We start from the raw sequence: 25,922 nt of genomic DNA on the forward strand, positions 1-25,922 counted from the left end.
AGATAAAAAGGACAAGTATAGAAAGTGGAAAGAGGGACACATAACTAAGTCAGAATATTAGCAAATAGCCCTAGCCTGCAAAGATGAAGTAAGGAAAGCTAAGGCTCAAAATGAATTAAGGCTTGCGACCAAAGTCAAAAATAACAAAAAAAGCTTCTTTCAACATGTAAAAAACAAGAAAAAAGTGAAGGAAACGATTGGTCCATTAGTGGGTAAAAGTGGCAAGAAGGTGACAAGCAACAGGGAGAAAGCAGAACTATTTAACTCGTTTTTCGCATCTGTCTTTACACAAAGGGAAAAAACAGATCAACCTATCAAAAATAGTGCCATAAAAAACAGGATAGAAACACAAGTTAAGATAGACAAGAAAATGGTAAGTGAGCACCTGTCCAGCCTAGACAGGTTCAAATCACCAGGACCAGATGGATTACATCCCAAGGTTCTCAAGGAACTGGCAGATGTGATCTCAGAACCACTGAACTATATTTTTCAAAGATCCTGGAGCACTGGGGAACTACCAGAGGACTGGAAAAGAGCTGATGTAGTTCCCATCTTCAAAAAAGGGAAAAAATGGATCCAGGAAATTACAGACCTATCAGCCTGACCTCAATACCTGGGAAGATTCTGGAAAAGATAATCAAACAACGAATCAGCGAACACCTACAGGCAAACCAAGTCATTACTAAAAGCCAACATAGGCTTGTCAAAAACAGATCATGCCAGACAGACCTTATTGCATTCTTTGACCAAGTGACAAAATTAATGGATCAGAGGAATGCTGTGGACATAATTTACTTGGCATTTGATAAAGTAGATCACAACCTACTACTTGACAAGATAGAAAAATGTGGGGTAGACAGCACCACCACCAGATGGATCCGTAGCTGGCTGACTGGCCGTACTCAGCGTGTGGTCCTCAATGGAATCGCATCTACATGGAGGGAAGTTTGTAGTGGGGTGCCCCAAGGCTCTGTTCTGGGCCCAGTGCTCTTCAACATCTTCATCAACGATTTGGACGAGGGGATAGATGGGGATCAAATTTGCAGACGACACCAAGCTGGCAGGAATAGCCAACACTCCAGAAGACAGGCTTAGGATACAGGAGGATCTGGACAGACTTGAACACTGGCGCTATCTAACAAAATGAAATTCAATGGTGAAAAAAGTAAGGTTCTACATTTAGGCAAGAAAAGCCAAATGTATAGGTATAGTATAGGGGTTACTTTGCTCAATAGTAGTAACTGTGAGAGGGATCTCGGAGTCCTAGTGGACAATCATTTAAATATGAGCCAGCAGTGTGCTGCAGCTGCCAAAAAAGCCAACACAGTGCTAGGCTGCATTAACAGAGGGATAGAATCAAGATCACGTGAAGTGTTAATACCACTTTACAATGCTTTGGTAAGGCCACACTTGGAATACTGCATCCAGTTTTGGTCACCACGATGTAAAAAAGATGTTGAGACTCTAGAAAGAGTACAGAGAAGAGCAACAAAGATGATTAGGGGACTGAAGGTTAAAACATATAAGGAAAGGTTGATGGAATTGGGTATGTCCAGTTTAATGAAGAGAAGGACGAGGGGGGGGGGGCATGATAGCAGTGTTCCAATATCTCAGGGGCTGCCACAGAGAAGAGGGAGTCAAGCTATTTTCCAAAGTGCCTGAAGGCAGGACAAGAAGCAACGGATGGAAACTAATCAAGGAGAGAAGCAACCTAGAACTAAGGAGCAACTTCCTGACAGTTAGAACAATTAACCAGTGGAACAACCTGCCTCCAGAAGCGGTGAATGTTCCAACACTGGAAGTTTTTAAGAAGAAACTGGACAGCCATTTGTCCGAAATGGTATAGGGTTACCTGCCTCAGCAGGGGATTGGACTTGATGACCTCTAAGGTCCCTTCCAACTTTATTATTATTATTATTATTAATAATAATAATAATAATTAATATGTAGGAAGATATTTTCAGCCAAATCTAAGTTCTATTGATTTCCACAGACTTAGGTTAATTTATTAAACATAGAGAGAAACCCTAATTACTCTATGTCCCTCATATATCTCAAAAATATTACCTCAGTAAAGCATAGAAAATCTTTACATTTTTTTCTAGTGTATTAAAATAAATTCCAATTAAGCTATGAACCTCTTCGGATTCATTACAAAAACCTACTAAATGAAAGAAAAGGGCTATCATTACTCCTTAATCCGTGAAATATTATTATCATGCTGCAAAGCTATGAAATTCCTTAAATGATTTTGATTCTGTGCACTCACTCTGGATGGTAATGGAAATATTTTACCTTTTGCTGATGCCAATGTTGAAAAGATGGAATTAGCTACATATGGCTTTAGATTCTGACATTTGCTCTTATTTACTTACACTTAATAAACAGAAATAATCTCTTAGCCAAAATATTTCCTAGAGTGTTAGAATATCTAAATACAGTACCTTTGTCATGAATCCAAATTACCAATTGAACTATTAACATTGCAATCAAAGTTAAAATCTAATTTTACTTTTAAGTCTGTGAGATACTATCCAGTACTCTTCTTTACATCTGTTAAACCTTATTCATTCTTTGGCTGGTTCCTTGCTACTTCAGGATTTCTGAATGTGCAAGAAATGAGATATGGGTGGTCCTCTATTTATGATCATAACTAAGCCTAAATTTCCCGTTGTTAAGCAAGACAATTGTTAAGTGAGTGTTGCTCTATTTTATGATCTTTCTGGCCACAGTTGGTAAGTGAATCACTGCAGATGTTAAGTTTGTAATGTGGTTGTTAAGTGAATTACGATGTATTCTGCATTTGAAATACAGCAAAGTACCTATAAAGCAGTTCTTAGAAATACGTTTCAGGAAACAAAAGGTTTAAAAAAAAAAAGCCTACACACCTTTACACATATGCCACCAGTTTTGGTTTGAAAAGATTAACGGCTGCAGGAAATTTTACTTTCATTTTTTTATTTTTCTATTTCCCTTGTTCTTGAAACTGCTGTGGTAACTCCACTTATAAGTTCTGTAATAAATTAATATAGGCTTGTTTTTATTGTCAGTTTTAGACTTACATAGAGTCATTATGTAAGTGTTGTTTTTCTTGGAAATTTAAAATGTATATATTTGTTTCAAATTGATGACAGTATAGTACAGTGGTGGCGAACCTATGGCACGGGTGCCAGAGGCGGCACTTGGAGCCCTCTCTGTGGGCACATGTGCCGTTGCCCCAGCCTAGCGGCCCCCTCCTCTCCAGCAGCCCCCCTGAAGGAGAGTTGCCCCTGAGCATGGCCCATGCGGAGCAGCGCAGCCAAGGACATGGCAGCCAGGCAGCGTAGACAAAACTCTGTCCTCACACCCCATCGTGCACAGTTGATGCTGCAGGGCTCGGGCAGGGGGCGTGACCGCCATAGCGCTGCTGGGCTGCCTGGGCAATCTGCGGCAGGCCCTGGAGGTGGTGAGTGGCCCTGCGGGCAGGGGGGCGGGGAATGGGGCAGAGCGGGGGTGGAGCAGGGGGTGGAGCGGGGCGGGGCCAGTTTTTGGGCACTCGGTCTCTAAAAGATTCGCCATCACTGGTATAGTACATGTTACTTTTCAAAGTTTATGTATCATTGACTATAATACATTTGTGGTTCATACAAAGATACAACATCAATATATATGTGTGTGTGTGTATGTGTGTGTGTGTGTGTGTGTGTATATATATATATATATATATATATATATATATATATATATATATATATATATATATATATATATGTTTTCTGAGGTTTTCGCGGGTATTTGTATGTAGGTCTTTGGTTGTTCGGGTTTTCTCCCACGTAAAATTGGAAGTGTCTTGGCGACGTTTCGACGAAGTCCCATTCGTCATCTTCAGGCTGGTGCTTTCAGCTTCGTGCCTCGAGCAGCAGTGTGTGGTCTTGGCTGTTTCTTCCTTTTAACTGCCAGTGGAGGTATGAACTGATTGGGTGGGAGCTTGGCTGTGTTCTGATTGGGTGGAGGTGTGTTCTGATTGGTTAGGGGCTTGGCTGTGCTGACAAAAATACAAACAAACAGAAGGAGCACCCATGGGATCACCCCTCTCACCTGTCATTGCCAACCTCTACATGGAACACTTTGAAACCCAAGCTCTAGAAAAATCTGATCACAAACCCAAACTCTGGCTCAGATACGTAGATGACACCTTCATAATCTGGCCACATGGGAAAGAAAAACTGGACAACTTCCTCACACACCTCAACAGCCTACACCCCAAAATACAGTTCACCATGGAAACAGAAGCTAACAACCAACTTCCCTTCCTGGATGTCTTAGTCTACAAGAAATCCAATGGCTCCCTAGGACACACCATCTACCAGAAGAAAACACACACAAACCGCTATCTGCACGCTCTCTCACACCACCACCCAGCACAGATCAACTCTGTAGCCAAGACACTCATCTCCAGAACAAAACGCTTAGCTGACGAACAACACCTAAAACCCGAACTACACACTCTCACCAATGTACTAACATCCAATGGATTCCATAGAAATAAGATTACAAACCTAATCCAAAAAGAAACCCCCACTAAAATCCAAGACAAAGAACAAGAAAACGGCAAAGCCCTCCTCCCATACATAAAAGGCACCACAGACAGAATCAGTAAGATCCTCCATAAACACAACATCAAAACAGCATTCTGCACAAACAGAAAAATATCCACCATCCTTAGAAACCCCAAAGATAAAATTGAATTAGAAAATCAAGGAGTATACGAAATCCCATGCACCACTTGTCCCACCACATACATCGGACAAACCAACAGAAGAATAAGTGCACGCATTGAAGAACATAAGAACTCAGTCAAAAAAGAGGAACCAACATCTTCCCTGGTCCAACACCTTAAAGCCACAGGACATGAAATTGACTTTAAAAATACCAGAACCATTGCCAAAAGTGAACATTTTAATAACAGAATAATCAGAGAAGCCATCGAGATAGAAAAACGCCCACACAGCATGAACAAGCGAGATGATACCTCCCGCCTACCAGCCATTTGGAAACCCGCCCTCATTGACAAACGACTCCCTAACACAAAAAATGATACCAGACCCACACTCACAAAAACCACACAGGATGTCACCACCAAACATCCACGCAAAAAACAAACCCAAAGCCACACTGACTATGAGGCACGACCACAAACCAGAAGCCAGACCACAGCTGCATCATTAGCCACTTTAAACCCCCCCAATCCATACATGAAGCAAACTGACACCCTCCATGAAGAGGAAGCACGACCACGAACGCGAAGCCAAGGAATGGCAGGGCAGCCCAAAATCTTGAATCCCTCTGCAACTCAGACTAACCTGAGCACAACCAAACAGAACACTCCCCCAGCCAATCAGAGCACAGCCAACCCCCCAGCCAATCAGAGCACAGCCAACCCCCCAGCCAATCAGAGCACAGCCAAGCCCCTAACCAATCAGAACACACCTCCACCCAATCAGAACACAGCCAAGCTCCCACCCAATCAGTTCATACCTCCACTGGCAGTTAAAAGGAAGAAACAGCCAAGACCACACACTGCTGCTCGAGGCACGAAGCTTAAAGCACCAGCCTGAAGATACGAATGATATATATATATATATATTATATATATATATATATATATATATATATTATATATATATATATATATTATATATATATATATATATATATATATATATGTATGTATATATATATATATATATATATATATATATATATATATGGCATGTGCATTGAATATTGATTGTGAAAAAGGTTCTGCTAATCAACTCCAAAAAACTGAACATTTTTCTCCTTGTCTGAATCAGATCTAGTTAATAATTGGATGGCCCACTACCTGGAAATATAGGGCAGTAGGTTGAACAAATATCTCAGAAAGAGGCAGTGACTCTCATAAATTCATCATGAAAACTAGGATGACCGGTTCAGGAATAGAATTCACCTCTTTTTTATATTGTACTAGCTGAGAAGAATATATAAAGTTGGTTATATCCTGGAATGTCAAGGAGCTTATCTTTGTAGATTAGGGGTGCTGAGCTTGTCAGCTGGAAAGCTTACAGCCTGGGTTTGAGACCCAAGAACTGCACGACAGGGTGAGCTCCCATTACTTGCCCCAGTTCCTTTTGAACCAAGCAATTCAAAAGCATGCAAATGCAAGTACATTAATAGGTACCATTTTGGGTGGGAAGATAATAGCATTCCATGCGCCTTGGTGTATAGTCATGCTGGCCACATGACTGCAGAAATGTCTTTGGAGAACATTGGCTTCCTTGGCTAAGAAACGGAGATGAGCACCACCCACTAGAGCTGGAAACAACTGGACGGGGGAAAACTTTACTTTTTTTTTTTTTTTTCTGTAGATTGAGAAAAAAATAGATAAGAGTCATTTGGAGATAATGAATCATATGAATAGCCTATCAAGTGTAGAGCTGGGCTAGCTGATGGAATGAATAAGACATTTTTCTCTCAGCTGGGCCCTCCTGCATTCTCCACAGGCTTCCCAGAAATAGAAGGTTGGAGGAAAAATTCCAAATACGATTTGATCAAAAGATAGCTTCTTCAAGAGGAGGCACACCTAGTGCTTTCTTCAAGGCAGATGCCTTCCCTTGGAGAAACATTATCACCTCCTGAATCTTGCTACTGACACCCCACATAGCAGACAGAAGGAGCTAAGAAAGTTATGGATTCAGCCCACAGATGAAGTGGTCATGCTACAAGCAATCTTATCTACTTCCCAAGGTTCTTCAAACATAAGGAATATGTTTTGCAAAAGCCTTACAATGGAGTTCATTGTGTTAAGTTAAAATTTTGATAAAGGGGGCAATTTGCTGTTATTATAATCATAAGATAAATTGATGGGATAAAGATATCTTATTGTGAAAGAATAAAATATTTGATGTTGGTTAAGATACCTTTCAAATATATTAAAATCTGAAGGAAGGATTTAAAGAAGTGATTACATTCTCCACTATTGGGTTGAAAAATTTTTTAGGAGAATTGTTCAGGAAACATTACTAATATCTTAATATTATAGAAGACAACTCTTCACATATGCAAAATAATAATGGATAAAGTGTAATAAGGAACTAGTGACCATTTTGAATCTAATTTTGTATTGTTTTTAATGTCAAGAATGGCATTTAAGATAAACCATACTTGTTTGGGTTCACTTCATTTTAAATATATGGAAATATTTAGGATCAATTGATATTGTATGATAGTTGTTTACATTTCCAAAGTATTAATTATTCTTGGGCACCGATCAGTGTAGAATAACACTGCTTACATAACTTCTATTTTGCTGATGTACAGAGGGTTCACCAATACAGGTAGTCCTTAACTTACGGCTACAATTGAAACCCAAACTTTTGTTGCTAAGTGAGATAGTTGTTAAATGAATTTTGCCCCATTTTATGACCTTTCTTGCCACAGTTGTTAAGTGAATCACTGCAGTTTTTAAGTTAGTATCATTATTGTTAAATGAATCTGGCTATCCCATTGACTTTGCTTGTCAGAAGGTCGCAAAAGGTGATCACATGATCCTGGGGCATTGCAGCCATCCTAAATACGAGTCAGTTGCCAAGCATCTGAATTTTAATCACGTGTCCATAGTGATGCTGCAATGGTCGTCTGAAAAACGGTCATAAGTCATTTTTTTCAGTGCCATTGTAACTTTGGACAGTCACTAAACGAACTGTTGTAAATTGAGGACTACCTGGACATATTGAAATAACAAGATCACATCTAATTAGGCAAAATATATTGGTTAAAAGAAGCTCTTTTCCTATCTACTGAGTATCCTTTTAAATTACAGTTCAAATGATTGACAGTCAGCCTGGACTGTGCTAGGTTAAAATTACTGGTGTGTTTAATCGTTTTTATTTAAAATTTCCTACAAGATGTTTCTGGAAGGTCCATGGCAAAAGCCTTTGATGAAGCAGTTTAATTTGTCTTAATTGCTCACATTCACATTACGAGGAATTCCATGTTTCATTAATGACTTGGTGGCTTTTCTCATAAAGCCCAACTTTTCCTTGATAAAAGAGGAGTGGAACTATGCCAACTGTTTCACTACTGCATCTGTATACGTTGCTAACCATTAAAGCTGAAATAGACCCTTCCCTCTCAATATTTCCTCTGAATGTTCCTAATGAAAATTATTGGGATATGCAGATATCCTTGACAGTAGCATTCTTTTGGAGCAGCGTTCTACTGGTTGTAACATTTTATTTATCTATTTTTCTTTATTTCTTCACTTAATGAGAAAATTCACCTATATCCAAAATTTAGAAATTTAAAGTTTCATCGTTCAAAACTACATTGGCGTTTTAATTGCTTTGTGTGATTGTGTTGCTTTTCTTCCCTTTGAATGCTTTGTATTTATGTCATGTTGGCTATGTAAATACAAACATCTACAATAGTGCAAGCTCCATATCTAAATGAGGTTAAGATCTATTTTATACCTTGTGATGTAAAGTGATTTTGGAATCTGATGATGATCTTAAGCTTTGCTATTGTGCTGTATCATTTGAAGCAAATTAATGACTCACAAGTTATGTATAATAGTGATAATATTGATTAATAAATTTTTTTATCTTGGAATAGGCAATATGATTACTAACTCCGGTGGTATAGTTGTGCTCCCTTTAAATGGAAAGCATAAATTTAAATGGGATGGTTATAGTGTGGTGGTTATAGTTTTATTATTTAAGAAGTAATTTTCAAAGGAATAAGCAAAATGATAAAGAGATGGAAATGGAGTATAGTAGTATCAGAAGTGGTAAACCTCTCAATATCAGTTCCAGGAGAGCATAAATATAATAGTATTTGTATGCATTGTCCTATTTATGAATTTTAGGCATCTGCTGGACTAGATAATTGCTTGATTTGAATAAGCACGGATACTTTTATACTCTTTCTTCCATACTTTGTTTCTTTATTTGCTAACACAAATTATTTTCCAACTTTGTTTCTGTATAAGCGAATCAAAGCATTGCTTGTAACCAGTGCTTTTTTTCTTAAAAAAAAAAAAAAAAAGGTGCCAGAACTCACATCACACAACCCGCCTTGCCTACCCTACAAGGTTCCATCCAAAAAAGGTGCCAGAACTGTGTTCTGGGTGTTCTATGACAAAAAAAGCCCTGCTTGTAACTGATTTTTGAAGGAACATCTTGTGATTTAAGGTAGAGAAAAAATAAGGTATTTATGAAAATTTCAAAAGATTTATGAGAATTTCATAAGATTTTTTTTTTTTTTTTGCAGTATTCCTGGGTGGGGGAAAAAATCTGTCCATGGAATAGAGTATTTGATCTCAAAAGAAACATTAAAAATATAAAATGCATACTTTGATAAAAAAAATGGATGTGATTCTGAGCTATTCATAAAACTGTAGATAATCTATACATTATAATAGTAGGTTACAAATTAACAATAAGCTAATACTTTGCCTGGTTTTCTGCCATAGAAGAACAAGAAATAGCTAAAACTGTAGAGATACTGTATTTTCTTTGTGGAGATATTTCCCTTATTTTTTCTTGAATAATTTCTAATATCATTATTGTACTTGTATTGACTTTTTATCTTTATAAGTTGCCCAGAGTCATTGAGAGTGAGTTGAGTGGCCATATAAATTTTCTTAAATAAATAAATAATACCATTTGATTTGTTTTTTATTTATTTATTAAACATATATGTCATGTTTATGTTGAATTTAAGATCAATTTTCCAAAATAGGAGAATAGATAGAACTATTGTAAGAAAATCTAAAATTTATTACAAACCAGTTTGATCTATATTATTTTCCATTTGAAAATTTGAAGAACAAAATAAAACTCGATGTACTGCCTTCCAATGTGTTCTGCCTTCTGAATCGAGGATTACAAAAATTGAATTAATTAATTAATTGTTTAAAAAGTTATTAGATGCTTTAGGGCAGTGGTTCTCAACCTTTCTAATGCCGCAACCCCATAATACAGTTCCCCATGTTGTGGTGACCCCCAACCACTTATACATTACTGGGTGCCAGGGGCATGGCCAAAGAAAAGGGGGGAAAAATGGCGGACAGCCTTGTTTGGCGACCCCCGTGAAATGGTCGTTCGACCCCAAATGGGGTCCCGACCCACAGGTTGAGAACCACTGCTTTAGGGCTTTCTTCAGAAAAGAAGAGAAAATTATTCACCCAACAATACATTTAAATTTATGATTCAAACACACTTCTACATTTAATATTGAAATTTTAACTTTTATGAGTAAACCAAACCTATAGTTTAATTTAAAGTTCTAAACTGCTAAGAATATTTCTTTTGATCAGGAAATCAATGCTTAAAGAAGAATTGTTCAAAATGTCTTGTTTTGGGGAAGATGAGGAAAAAGCAGTTGCTTGCTTCAGATTGTTCAGATGTTCTACCTTTCTAACAATAAATACTAAAGCCAGAGAACTAACAGTGAGAGATTAAAAGTGTGACAGTTTCTAATAAATATTTTTAATTATATTTCAGTTTCTTATTTAGCTTCCTATATAAAGCTATCACTCTTGTGGTAGTCATAATCCTTAGTTCTAAAAGCTCTGAATCTATGAAAAAATTTCTGTGACTAAATTTAAATTTCAGGGGAGGAACATGTTATGGCTAAATATATGTATCCTTGTTTTATTACACGTTGGACTTTATATAGTTAGACTTTCTAATGTGAGTGCTTCTCTCTTGCCTTCTCTGAATCATGTCTGTTTTCTCCATATTCATATTAGAAATAACTGTAAAACAAAGAGGGAAAATATGAGAAATTTATCTAATATCTACCTTTGGGAAATACTTCTCCTTCTATATCTCTACACATACATTAGGATCTATGTCATGGATCCTTTGACTATAGAAGCCAAACTACATATTTAAGTCCATATATTTTTGCTGATAATTTGGAGTAAGGTCCAGCTTATATGTATAGGAGATCGTGTTCCATCAAATCAATACAAAAAGTGTTATTGTGTGAGGCAAGTGGGAAAAAAAAGCACACGAATCTCCATGTATGTACAAAATGTTGAAATTGCTTGCTTCTTTCAGTCCCAGCTGTGAGAACTACAGATGTCATTTGTCTGAGAGGAACAGATGCTAACTCTACTCTCTCCCCCTTTCTTTGGCACCCTCAGAAAAAGAGAGATGTTCCATTAGTTTGCCTCACAATCTTTTTGATTGTGAGGCAAGCCTTTAAAAAGCTGTAAATCTGCCTTCTCATTACAAAGGGCAACAATAGATTGATTTATGGTAGATGAACAACTGTTGAGCTTATGTAAGCACAATGCATGAAACTGCAACTTAGCACTGAATTTAATAGAGGACACGTACTACTATTGCACTATTTGGGGAGGGAACTTTGAATATATAATTGGATTTATGGCTATAAGTATATTGTTTGTATTTCTTCATTATGCTGAACTAAAATTGTCCATTCAATGTAACTTGAAGCTATAGCCACCTTGTAAAAAACTAGTCACAATACAGAACAAGGTGAACATTGGAGAGCAGTTTTCAATTGGCTAGAGATAATCAAACCATAAACGTGTTCCCTTTCATTTTACTATACACTAAATGGCAGTCTTAAGATTTAAAAACAGATGATTTGTAGCAACTTCACTCTTTCCACTTTTCTTGATAATTCTACAAAAGTCATCGTGGTTGCCACCCTCTGATAAGGGAGGGCAATAGGTATCGCCCTGTTTATTCATTCATTCATTTGTTCATTTATTCATTCAATTTCTATAACTCAATCAAATGTGGCTATATGGCTTACAATTATAATTTTTGTTTGTGGCTTTCTGATGGAGGCATCAGGAACCTCTCAAGAAAGACCAGCCTCCAGGAACCTTGTCAGTCTTTCCTACCCCACTTTCCTTAACTAGATTAAACTATTTCTTGGATGGCCATACCAGTGAAAGAAAAAAATGTTAAAAAATCATGCCCATGAATCAATTTTTATTTCTTTATTGATTTTGTACCAATAATAATACCTTATTTTTAGTTAAACATTCTTGTCCTTTAGTTCATTTTGCTGCAGAAATAAAACCACTCATTTATTACATTATTTTCAGTTAATAATTGCTGGGGGAAAGTTATAACCTATCCCAGCAATACACATGAGGTGGCATCTTTTGAGCTGAAAATGATTGTGTGATTGTGGCTGATTGCAGCAGCGCTGAAATGGGAGAAAATTTCCCAAATTTCATGCCCTTGAGAGTAATGGGCCCCTAACTTCTGTGAGTTAGTCCTGTAAGTTGAGGAACCTTTATTGAAAAAAATCTATGATGTGTATCATTCAATTACAGGTTACAGACACAAAGTAGTAGTAGTGTACAGATGAGTAAAGTTGGTGTGTTCTCATGGAATAAAGAATATGTACATGGAAGTAAAGGAATAGATATAATTGTAATTGAAAGAGCTAAAATGGATGTCAGAAAATATGAATTGATGTCATCTAAAAGTTATATATGTATAAAAGGGATTCATAGATTGCTGATAAGTATGTGATTGATGATAATGGAAGAACCAGGGATTTTGGAGAAATGGATATGATCTGGGAGAAAATAATAACTGTTAGGTAACATTTATTTATTAGAGTTATATGAGTGGTGCTGTGGCCTAGAGGTGGTGCTCTCGCCGCACAATCAGGAGGCTTTGAGTTCAATCCTAGATAGCGGCAGATATTTCTCTCTCTGGTAGCAATGAGTAATTGTCTGCTGCAAACTCATGTAAGCATCAGGAAGGGCATCTGGCCAGTAAATGCTTTGTGAAACATCCTGCCTCCAGAGGTGAGGAAAGCCCCCAATCTCTTGACCTTCTACAAAGGGATCAAAACTTGACTCTGCGGCCTTGCATGGGGTAGGAGACACAGACAACCATGGGGTTGGCTAGTTAGTTTCCTCTCCCCATTTGTAATAATCCAGCATTAAATGGCCTTTTTAGGATTTTCCCCCTTTTGATATTTTATACAGTGTTTTATTTATTGGTCATATTATAATGTACACTACTTAGAGACTCTCTTTCCGGGAGATGGGTGGTTTAGACATATGTAAGTAAGTAAGTAAGTAAGACTAAATAAGTAAGTAAGTAAGTAAGTAAGTAAGTAAGTAAGTAAGTAAGTAAGACTAAGGGAAACAAGTACCCGATCCATCATCTGCATCCATTGATCTCCATGCTCCAACTTTTTATTTGTATTTTGTTTCAATTTGTTTTTTGAGCAAGCAGGCCCTCCTTCTCACAAACCAGCCCCCAAACCTTCTTCCATTCTAACACACACAACAGATATGCCACCCTGCTTTCACATGGGCCAGTGGGGGGGGGGTCTGATACCCAGAGAGCCGGTCAGGCAAAGACCTCTACCAACCTACCCTTATCTCTCACTTGAAGGCAGCAGGCAAGTCTAACCAAACCTACCCCATACACCTGCCAGCAACTTGTTAAAAAGTCTACCAGTCCTGATTTTAGCAGTCTGGATGACATCATACAAGATAGTCATTAAACACATCTGCCCTGAGATCTCCAGCACATTGTCAGTCCTAGTCCACCTTGGCCTACATAGAAAGGAGAGAAGAGCTGCCAAAGTGGGCGATTAAGTGGCAGCTGAAGAACCAGCTCTCATTCTTATCACCGCTGGTCACCTGGCCATCTAACTTCTCAGCTTCCCCAGGGGCTCCTGCTGCCTGACTGCCACTGCCACTTTACACTGCCATCACATGCCAGGCCAACTGATTTGCCAAGAATAGTTAGACGAGAAGCAATTCAGTAATTCAGGCAGCTTTGGGAGGACCAGGAGAGGCCATGGGAAGGCAAGGTGTTGCGAGCAAATATGTGCTATGGATTGTGGTGGGCAAGGGCTGCTGGGGAATATGTACTCTGTATTAGGCTGCTCTGCAAAAAAGGCAGCAGGAACAATTTACTGGGATGACTTGCAACCTTCCTTCCCTACTGGTTTCCCCATTGACTTTGTTTGTGGGAAATCAGCCGAGAATAATGTCCCAAATGGTGATCATGTGAAATCGATCACATGACATCATAATTGCAAGCTGGGCAACCAAGCGCCCAGATTGAAATCATGTGACCGTGGGGATGTTGCAATGGCTGGAACTTCAAGGACCAATAGTAAGGATTAAACAAATGATATATGGGTTAGTGTTTAGGGGAAAAATTATTCTAAAAAGTCATGAATGCTATGAGAATATTGAGAAATGATAAGGCTGCAGGTATAACTGTAAAAAAAGATATTAATATAGTTTAGTAAAAGTGTGGCTGTTTAACTTCTTTAACTGCATCTGCACGTACCAGTTGAGATAATACTATTACATTTGTCCCATACAAATGATATGAATAACAAATGAATGATAACAATAATTAATGCAGAATTAGAAGAAGATTAAGTATTCTGGGTAATATGCCTATTGGAATTCATGTTGAAATATTTCAAGAGGTGACAATGAAATTTTGGAATAGAGTGAAGCTTTATGCTAGGCTGGGCTGCACTGCACAGATTGGAGTTTTGCACTTCAGTGGGATATTCGGGAAAGTACAAACATGAGAAAGTTTATTGTACATTTGTTGATTTAGAAAATGTACAAGTAGTCCTCGACTTATGACATTCACTTAGCGACTAATCAAAGTTTTTCTGAGGATCTCTCTGGGGGTACTTACAATCTAGTTCCAAAGTTCTGACAACCGCCTACCCCCACAATCACATGACTGCATGTCGGGTGCTTAGTAACCAGCCTACATTTATTGCCATTTGCAGCTTTCTATGGTCATATGACTTTGTTTTACGATGCTTTTATCAAAAACTGACATTTATTTTCAGTTTTCAGCAATATTGGCTTATAGGAAACCATTGGTTTCCTTAATAATCACAGGGTTTGCTTAATAACTACCGTGGGCACGTAACAATCACTGCAAAGAAGGTTTAAAATTGGGTTGTTTACATGGTGACCTGCATCACAACTGTCATGATTCACAACCATGATGGACAGACTCCATTATAGTGGTAAGTCGAGTATTACCTATGATAAAGTGAATGGCTTTACTTAAAAAAACAAGTTGCATGAATATGGTCTTGAAGGCTGATTGTTGAATATGCCAAGAGCAGAATATGATTGAAGAAAAGCATCCATGAGAATAAACGGATTGCTTATCTAATGATTCAACATTGATCAGAAAATAAGGGAAAGATATGTTGATGTCTTTGGTTTGCTATATTGATAAATATATAAGAAATGCTTGCAGTGATGCTTGAAATGCAGTGATTGGAGATGGTGTTTGCTCCAAACTTAAATGATTTGCAAATGTTAGATTGTGCGATACAACTAGTATTATGGATCTGAAAATTAATGTATCAAAAACCAATGTGGTTTCACTTGATAGAAAAGATGTAATGGTATAAGTTTCCTATTAAAGATTTAGAAAAAGTTCTAGACCCTATGATTCTAGTAGATGAATTCATGTGTTTTGATAGAATGCTTACTAAGGATGGGGAAATGGAAAAACTTTAATGCAAATGCTGTTAGAAAAGAAGAGAATGTATGTGGTTGTGAGGAATTGAGGCTTATCAAGAGATGCTAAAATGTGTATGCTCCTGCCCATTTGTTATGGAAGTGAGAATTGGACATATCGAGAGAACCAAAAATAAAGTTGAATGCAATTGTGAATGCCTAAGAAATGTGAGGTAGAACAAGAGATAGGTTCAAGAATGAAAGAGTTCTAAATGAATGTAGGCTGAAAACAAAAGTGAAAGACTAGTAGAAAAGAAGCAAATAAATACGAAGGAATGGTTTGAGAGGAAAAAAAGGACCAAGAAACTTGGGACTGGATAGAGTTGATAAAATCCTCAGAAGGAGAGACGTGGGAATTTTAAAGGACAAAAATCAGTGTTTGAAAGTGGTAAAAGCAAGCGTAGTTTGTAAGCATAGAAAGATAGAGGGTGAAAGTTTAATTAGACTGTTTTCTTTCTGTTATCTCTTACCTTTAAGTTTTTTTACTTGTTATCTCTCTTTTCCTCACTTTCCATAATATTGTTTCCTCTGAAAGTTAACAGCATGCCGGATTTGTATATATGATTATGCGCAATGGAATTGTTTGTGCTATTATGTTGTCATAAATACCCACAATACAATGCAATACAATATATATTCCTATAATTCCTAAGAATTATCCTCATACCACCGATTTAGTATGAAACAGTTTTAAATCTGTTTGCTATTTTCATTGTAGCCAATCAGGTCCTTTACTGTCTCCAATCTTTATTCTCCACTCTGATTGGAAGCAGGTTACCATAAATACACCTGGAGAACCTTAACTCTAGCACAAGAAGTAAAGATCACAAGGCTAGCATAAAGTGTTCTGCAGATTTTTCCTTCTAAAATTTCTCCCTGTATTTCAGAAAACCTGACAGCATCCTGAGCATTTTTCTTGAGGAACAAAAAACTGCTGCAATTACTTGTTATGGGCCCTACTTCTATTCCCTAGTCTTTCCCCTGGTTAAGTTAAGCATCTTCATGCACAATCTTTTAAGATTATTATAAAGTTGTTTGACAGCTTTGGGAATAACGTTCTTAATATACAACCTTAAGGAAAATATAGGCCTTTTCCTGTGTTATGGTTTCTCATTAGTTCTACAGTTCTTTCCAGTGTTTTTTTTCTTAAAAAAAAAAAAAAGGTGCCGGAACTCACACATGTCATACAACCCGCCTTGCCTACTCTACAAGGTTCTATCCAAAAAAGTGCCAGAACTCCGTTCTGGGTGTTCTATGAGAAAAAAAGCCCTGGTTCTTTCTACAATCATTCTACATGTTTAACAGCTCTCTCCCACTGGGTATTATCCAGATAAGTTGGCTGGAGGATTTTCAGCAAATGTAACTTATGGAAGGCTGGTGTGACCTTACTAAATCAAGTTCACTGATAATTTGATTAAAAGGATAACCAGAGTATTTGGGATGAAAAAGAAAGCTTGCCCACATTGGATAATGTCTTATCCCATTGTGAAATCACATGAAAGAGTGTTCTTACTTCCTTTCATTTGTTGCAAAGTAAATGTGACCATCCATCTTTGTATTTTGTTTCTGTTAGTTTTTTGAGCAAGCAGATGAACTAATTTTGTATTTTTATTTTCTCTTGACTTTGCCACATTCTCTCCTTTCCAAGTCCGAGCAACCCAGCCCCGCAAGTTCAAGTTCCAGCTCTAGTTCCAGTTTCACACCGTCTCAGAACAACCGGCAGCAAGGTAACATTAAAAAAAAGGAGGATGGGGGTCAGGTGCTTGGGCATGCAGCAAAAAGAATAGATGGCATTTTTACTTTAAAAAAAAAAAGATGGGTTGTGGTCCTACTAGGGATAGCTCTAAGAACCTTTGTCCTCTCTTTTTATCCATGCAAAATAGGTTTGTCTAACAATGAATCACATATATAGGTAGTCCTTGATGTAGAATCATATATTTGGTGACCATTCAAAGTTACAATAATACTGAAAAAGTGACTTACGACCCGTTCTTGCATGTAGGACTGTCATGGCATCCTCATGGTCATGTGATCAAAATTTGAGGGCTTGACAATGGGTATGTAGTTACAATAGTTGCAGCATCTGGGGTCATATGCTCACCATTTGCAATTTTCTCAGCCAGCTTCTGATAAGCAAAGTCAGTGGGGGAAAGCTGGATTCACATAACAATTGCGTGATTCACTTATCGACTGCAGTAATTCGCTTAATGAACAAGGTTGTAAAATCAAGCACAACTCACCTAACCATCTGGCTTAGCAACAGAAATTCTGATCCCAGTTATGATCGATAGTCCAGGACTACCTATAAGAGCTTGATTTCTTGGTAGGGATTTGAATTCTGTTCTTCCCACTCCTCGGCTAATCCTAGCATCACTGTGATGTGATAAATCCTAGGTCATTAAGTTTTATTTGTTAACATCTGAAATAGCTATATTTTAGTCAGCATTATACCTTTCTTCAGAAATCAAACAACTGCATTTTTAGTTACTTCAGATAACTAATCAGGCTATATCCCAATAGAAGATAACAACAGCATAGCTGCATAAACAAATGACTTTTTCAAAATTAAAAAGTACTTTATTTATTTATTTGGTTTATTTGTGGCCCATCTCATTTCGAAGTGACTTTGGGTGGCTTATAGCATTAAAAGCATTAAAACTATAAAAGATAAATATTTCTAAAATGCTAAAAACAGAATTACAATCCAAAATAAAATTATATTAAAAGATGGGGGAAGAGGGAGCAGGGGTACGAGATGGGATTGCCTCTTAATTTATCAACCACCTCTAGTGTGATACTCCCCTGTTGGGACCCCAAGCCATCTGGTCTTCAAGCCCTTTCGGAAGATCAGAAGGGTGGGAGCCGATCTCATCTCAGGGGATAAGATGTTCCAAAGGGCAGGAGCCACGGAATGGAAGGCCTTCTCCTGGACTCTGCCAGACAAAACTCCTTGACTGACAGGGCCCGCAGAATGCCTTCTCTGTTGGTACGGGGGGGGGCAGTCCCATTGGGGTGAGATGCAGGGCTTTAAAGGCAATAACTATCATCTTGAATTGCGCCCACAAGCAATTCGGCAACCAGTTCAGCTCACGGGGCAGTGGTATAATTGGAATTAAAATATATTTTGCATGATACATTTCATTTTAAAAAGTAGTCCCTCCAAGGTCTAATAGTCTTAAATTTCGCAGAAATAAGTAGCAGTAAACTTGTAATGTTAAAAAAAAAATCATTTATTTTAAAAGGGAAAAAATAGATTTCTTAACCTTTTTTGACTTTTGACTTTGGAATTTTCAGGAAGTTAGGATTTAGACATGCAAAAACATATTTTTGCATATTTAGATATGCAAAAACACATTATAGTAAACTGTTTAAATAGTTGCAGGAGTTTCCGTTGTGTCGTTAATGATAAATAGCACAATATCATGAATCTAGTTTCTCAAAAAAGAAAAAAAATAAATTAAAAATCCTAAAAGCATTCAGCTCTTTCATCAGTTGAGATTTCTAAGTTTCTTCAGACATTTTTTTTCCTGCAATGATTGTAAGAAAATTCTTCCTTTGCCAACATATCAAAATAAGTATAACTTCCATGACAGTAGCATAAATTATTGTATTATTATGTACACAATAATATGAAGTCATAGCTGCCAGTTCTTTAGCTATTGTTAGCTGTCACATGCATCAAGTTCTTCCCAAGAACCTAAGATGTCATAATGTATCAGCAGAGTATATATTTGGATTCAAGCAGTATGACTTTTTATAATTGATAGATGGAAATTTTGTCAATGCATAGGTTTATGCCATAATCTTTCAACTTTTTAAATCTTGATACTTTGTGATCTTCTCCAATTCTCTGCCTTTTATTCTGCTATCTTATTTATTCTGATATAAGAAAGAAATTTAAAAAGGGTTGAGTTGGCAGAGGATCGTTATTGTGGGGAAAATAGAAGGAGGGAAATATTAAGTATGTTCACTGCTGACTTATAAAAAATAATAAGAATAAAGGTAGGATATAAATGAAGAAATAAATAACCACATGGAAACAAAATAAAACAACCTATCTTTCTTTTAAGCAGAGACACCCTTGGAAATGAATGAAATCAAGATTAAGCTAAACTTAGTACTGTTACTTGAAAATTCTTGCTTCATTCACACATTGCATTAAGCCACTATTTATTTTAAACAGTATTTGTTAAACAACTCTTTGTGGTTTAGCCAATGGCTCCTAAACAAACACAAAGAACTATGGCTATAAAATTGGCTAATGACTATGATGCCAGTCCATTAAGACATGGCCTATTTTGAGTTATCAGAAACAAATTCCTTATACAATTTTTATAAGCTACATTAAAAAAAAATCTAGTTTTGGAAGGTGGCATGCAGTTTTTAATACTTTCTTAATGAATAACTACAACCATAGTTTGGATTATAATTTCTGTTTTACACTATGGACACACATAACTGGAATGTATCCTGTTTCTGTAGTGTATTTTAACAATTATTATGATTGTGCAGGAAACCCTGATTGTGATTATTTTATATATTTAAAATGTGCCTTCTTTGTGCTTTATTTTAACTATTTTGAATATCATGAAAAGGCAGGAGATAAATTAATTAATCCATTTCCCTTCAAACCATATAGATCTTTTGCCTTTCTGAATTAATTAATAAAACAATTAGTAATTCAACAACAACAGCCAATCTTTATTTTGGCATAGAGCAGTATATCAAATTGTAATTAATAATACCACTAATAATGATGTTAAGAATTAAACTAATCTGTTTTTAGTGGCAGAATTATTTTTAGAGCTTTAGTTCAAAAATTAGGTCAAATATTTTTTTTCTTATTGCTATCCAACCTCTAAGCAGATTAAATCAGTTTCCTTCTGGAAACTAATGCTTCTATGTAAATGTCTTTAATGTTATTAAAATATGTTCACATTTTAAGTATCTAATTGTAGAACTTTATTTAATACAACTTCATTAGTGTAGGAGGCCTAGGATCCCCTATCCAGTTCTTGGATAAAAATAGGTCTCTTCTATTGGAATTGACACACTTTATACATATGAGCATGCAAAAAGCTGGCTTGACCTGATATTGACCTTAGACTAAAGAAGACAGCTATATTCTAAGTAGATCAAAAACAGGCAGACAAAGAATGCCTTGGCTAGAGCAACTTGTAATCACAGTGATTTATTAGACTATGACTTTCAATACACGGATTAGTCTAGCAAAATGTACTGTTACTGTGGCCTCTTTAGATTTTTTTCAGCATAAGATACCTTTAAGGGTCTTTTATAGCATCTTATTTTGCTTTGTTTTGTTTTAAAGATTAATTTGGGTCTGTAGAATGCCAAGTTGCTTTACTTAACATTCCAAGGGGCTTATTCTGCAAACACTTAAAACACTAATCTCCTTGTTGACAGAAATAATCCTGTTTTAAGTCAACTGGTCCTTGAATAAATTTACTTTTGTTTAAGCACTTGCTTCATGAGCTCCCCCAAGCAGTGCATCTTTTGTTTAATGATCAGATCTTCCTTTCTCCTTTCTTAAAAATTTTGTTAGGACTTGTTTTATTATAAAGCTAACCATAAATAGGCTTCATGTGAATTCCTATTGTTGAATTGTGTCCCTTTTTGTTTTTATTCACTAGGTCCTTTGAGGTCTATAATGAAAGATCTGCATTCTGATGATAATGAAGATGAATCTGATGAAGCAGATGAGAATGACAATGACTCTGAGATGGAGAGACCTATAAATACTCATGGTGGAAGTAGAGTGCGCAGGTTAGGAATTAGAAAAATAAATTCCAGATAATTTGACAGCCTAAAGCAAGCCAAAGATAACAAAGAGATTTTTTTTTTAGATTTTGAGATAAGGCAGAAATATTTAATAAATCCATTAAAACACTGCATGCTAAAAAGAAAAGAATATGCAGGGATTTAAGAAAATTTTAAACATTTTAAGAAAGAATCTGGGAGGTTGTTTTAAAAGCTCAGCATGCCAAGAAAGATGAGTAAAATCTCCTTCTCTCTCTCTCTCTCTCTCTCTCTCTCTCTCTCTCTCTCTCTCTCTCTCTCTCTCTCTCTCTGATGTGTGTGTTGTGCTTTTCATTCTTAGACCATATACAGTGAATTTGAAGAGTCAGCTTTAACAACGGCTAATTGGAATTTTTTATCTTAGGAAAGGATGTTAAATTATCAGTTATTAGATGGGAACATCTGGCTTTGTAAAAGTACTTGTGGAAAACTTTGAAGCTGTATTTGATTGCCAACTTAAACACTGAGTATAATGGGACTGCAAAAGGGGGGGGAGACAAACACAGTTTTGAACTGCATTAAATGAAATGTACTTTCCACTTCATGAGATGTAATAGTTCCATTCCATTCTCTACTTCACTACTATATTCAGTTCTCTGTTCCACAATTTCAGTACAATTCAGAGAAATTGGGACAGATGTAAAAAAAAAGCAGAATGAGAATCAACAGGGGGACTGCAAATTAAGTCCTATATGGAGAGACTAAAGAAAGTTTTAGCTTTCAGGAAAAAAAAGAACTAAAGAGAAGCATAGTCATGTTAAAATATGTGATTTCATATAAGAAGGCCATGACCGATTTTTTGTCATCCCAGAGGTCAGGATATGTAACAATGGTCTTGAGTTATGAAAAATAGACTTATTTGAATGTCACGTGACGTTGCACGACGTATCGGAGCTTTTCCCCCATTGCCAGCAATGGGGTGGGCACAGTTTCATCGTGACGCGTCCAGCCCATGGGCCGGCAGTTTGACACCCCCGGCGTAGATGGTGACTTCCTAATAGATAAAATGGTTTGACTGTGAAAGAAATTATCTTTGTGAGATTCCCTTGACTTGGCACACATTTTTCAAGGATTAATTTTGATTCCTGCCAAAGCAGGGGATTGAACTTCAAGACATAAGTGGCCAGAAATCTATGAAATTAATATTTTTTTGCCCTAGTGTGCTTCACATAGTTACATTAAACTGCACTTGCTATTTTCCTATTTCCCTGATTTGAAAATATTCTTTTTGAGTTCCCTCCAATACAATTCCTCCACCACTATCTCTCCATGATAAAAACAATATTTGTTTGTTTCTTAAATCAGGAGTCCCTAACCCCCCGAGCTGCAGCCCGGTACCAGGCTATGGCCTGTTAGAACCGGGCTACGCAAGTGGTGGGCAAGTGTGCGCAGCTCTACTTGTGAAAGTGGCAGGTGCTCATGCTCACACACGAAGCTCCATTTGCACAACAGCGGGCAAGTGCCTGCCACTTGCGCAAATGGTGCTGCACTCACATGCTCACCTGCTGCACTCACAGAACCAACCCCTCTCCCCACCAGCACTGCCGCCGGTCCACAAAGCTGGAAAGGTTGGGGACCGCAGTCTTAAATAGTTAACAGTTCATACTACTGTATTTTTCCTTAGCTCCTGTTTCCCCAAACCCATCATTCATTCTTTTTAGAATGCTATGGAGAATGTACTATTTCCACCACCCTTATCTTCTGCAAAATAACTCCTGTCAAGCGCAGGAAATCAGGAATCTAGGCAGTTCAAATGAATATAAAAGTTTATTGCAAGCTTCTGCTCTACAAGAATCTGAACTACTAATGGTCAAAGCAAATCGGCAATAGATAAGAGTCAGTGGAGATCAAGGTGGGCTGGACTTAGATCTCTTGCGGGCATGAAGGGACTTGAGACTGATGAGGCATTTGACTCCTACCTTGGACTCAGCCTGGTCATCTCCTACACCCTCATCTTTTTGCAGAACTATCTTCTGATCAAACTGCAACGAAACTTGATTTTGTTGGATGCAAGGGACAAATGTCTCTCTGACATTCCTCTCAAATAATGGACATATCCATAGCATCCAAAACAGTCCAGACAAGACATCTCCCAAAAAAATCCTCCACCCAGAAATTGAATTTATTTTCTTTTCAGCAATTTATATAACAAATTTATATAGCAAATGAAGCTAAGGGATTAAGGGATTTGTGTAAATTTGTTTCATTTTATGGTAATGACAAATTATATCATTTGATATTGTTGTTGTTGCATAAATGAAAAAAATGCTGATGTAGGTGTTTTCATGGACATTTGGAGAGAACAAATCCCTCAGTCTTGAATCAGAGTTTCAATGTGTATCTTATGCACATTTGGTATAATTTATTTAATTCAAATTGCCATATCAGAATATATAATATATCTAACATATTAAACTTAATTTCTTTAAGTTGATTCTTATGTCTGGTATCTTAATACAGGGGTCCCCAATCCCCGGGGCGTGGCCTATTTGGGACAAAGCTGCGTGAGTGGTGGGCTGGAATGCTCACGTGTGCAAGCAGCTCAACTTGCATGAGTGGCGGGCCAGCATATGTGCACACATGTGCAAGTCAACTTGCACAAGTTGAGCTATGCGCGTGCGCACCAGCCCGCCACTCGTGCAGCACGGTTCTCCTCACCCCCCAGCCGGGCTGCCAAGCTGCAAAGATTGGGACTTCTGCCTTAATATGCTATCAGTAATGTCAAACTCTAGCCGTGACAGATAAGATGTGGTAGTCTTAAAAATATAATATAGAGAGTTTTCATAATCTGTAGTAAATTAGGAACAGTTGAATTTTTCATTTGTGCATTGACCAAAATCTACCTGCTGCTTACCTTTTCATTCCTCTACTGTTTTTTGTTTTTTTGCTCAGGGTTAGTTTAAGTGATGGAAGTGACAGTGATAGCAGTTCTGCTTCTTCACCTCTACACCATGATCCTCCACCTTTATTAAAAACCAACAATAACCAGGTATTGTGTTTTGGCATAAGCACAGCAGTCTCTGTTGTTTAATTTTTCCAGTAAACATTTTTATTTTCCCAACTTTGTGAGCCTTCTTTAGTTTTATAAATGATTGGTGTTAATTAGTCCTGAATCTTTCCAGTTTGTGCAGATCTTACTGAATTTGCTTTGCACTGTTATAACCCAAAATATTTTCTGAAAAAGATTCTTCCAAAGATCTGTGTAATGATGCATTTTAGTTTGAGATGCATAACATTTATCTCCCCTATAAGTGAGTGGCACCCGATTTTATGATCATTTTTGCCACAATTGTTAAGCAAATCACTGCAGCTATTAAGTAAATCGTGTATTCATTAAACAAATCTGGCTTCCCCTATTGACTTTGCTTGTCAGAAGCCAGCTGGAAATATCACAAATGGTGTTCACATGATCCTGGGACACTGTTAACTATCATAAATACATATTGATTGCCATGCACCCAAATTTTGATCAGTGACTATGGGGATGCTATGATGGTTGTATGTGCAAGAATCAGTTCTAAGGGTCACCTGTACTTTACAGTATAAAATGATCTGTGATTCAATTATTACAAATCAGTCATATTTTTAATTTCATTGGAAATTAGCTCAAATTATTACTTTTTAACATAACCAAAAGTCAGGAAATGACACTTTTTCAAGTAATGTCGTATGCATACATGAAACAATGTAGGCAGCAACAATCTGTTGTTATTTTCTGTTACTTAGATTTGTTATTGTCTGGCTACTTCAAAAGACACTGCATTCTTGATACTTATTAAGTACTACGTTAAAGTTATTGATTTAACCTGATTAGACAAATGAATACTTGTAGATCAATGCTCAAGTAGATTCAATGCTCATTGAAACTGTTCTAGAAATGGTAGGTCCCTGCTCGTAGAAGAACTATATATAAAACAAAGACTTCAACATATGGATATAATTCTAGTATTGTAGAAGTTTAGAAACAAAATTCAAGTACCATGACCTATTTTAAAGCTAATATGGCACATTTATCTATAAATAAATTGAAGAGTTGATACTATACTATACACAGTATATTACTAAATCATTACTAAAAGTTCTTCCAGTAGTATTCATTTAGTTGATAATTCCAAAATCTTTTTTGATGTTCAAATTTGTTTATAATTAATTTGTTGCTTTATTTTCTGGTTTAAACTGCTCTTAAAGTATATAACATGAGATATAGATAGGTTATATAAATTAGCTTTAAACCTGCCTGCAGAACAAAGGCATCTGGCTACCATAGTTTAAAACATTTCAGTTTTAAATTTGTAATGTCCTTAAATATTTACTCTTCATTTTGTAGATTCTGGAAGTAAAGAGTCCTATAAAACAAAGTAAATCTGAAAAACAGATAAAGAATGGTGATTGTGATAAGGTAAATAGAAAAAAAATCTTTAAATCGTGCTTCTATACTTTAGAATCTAAATTTAGCCAAAAAAGTTAATTGAAATCAACACCTACATAAAAGTGTAAATTTGTACATATATCTATATGTAAATGGCATGTGACTTAGTTAAATATTTCTTAATTA

General features: G+C 36.8%; 1 protein-coding gene across 3 annotated transcripts in view; it reads left to right on the top strand.

The window, feature by feature from the left end:
* The window catches only part of MLLT3 (MLLT3 super elongation complex subunit), a 137,990-nt gene that overhangs the window by 104,197 nt on the left and 7,871 nt on the right, over positions 1-25,922 (top strand). For 2 of the 3 annotated variants that reach the window (XM_039356992.1, XM_039356993.1), the window contains exons 7-10: positions 17,199-17,277; positions 21,202-21,334; positions 24,260-24,356; positions 25,695-25,766. In XM_039356992.1, coding sequence (XP_039212926.1) covers positions 17,199-17,277; positions 21,202-21,334; positions 24,260-24,356; positions 25,695-25,766 — 381 coding nt within the window. The other variant, XM_039356994.1, reaches the window with a different exon arrangement.

Source organism: Crotalus tigris, unplaced genomic scaffold, assembly GCF_016545835.1.
Source record: "Crotalus tigris isolate CLP2741 ecotype Arizona unplaced genomic scaffold, ASM1654583v1 scf7180000018862.1388955, whole genome shotgun sequence".
Taxonomy (NCBI): Eukaryota; Metazoa; Chordata; class Lepidosauria; order Squamata; family Viperidae; genus Crotalus; species Crotalus tigris.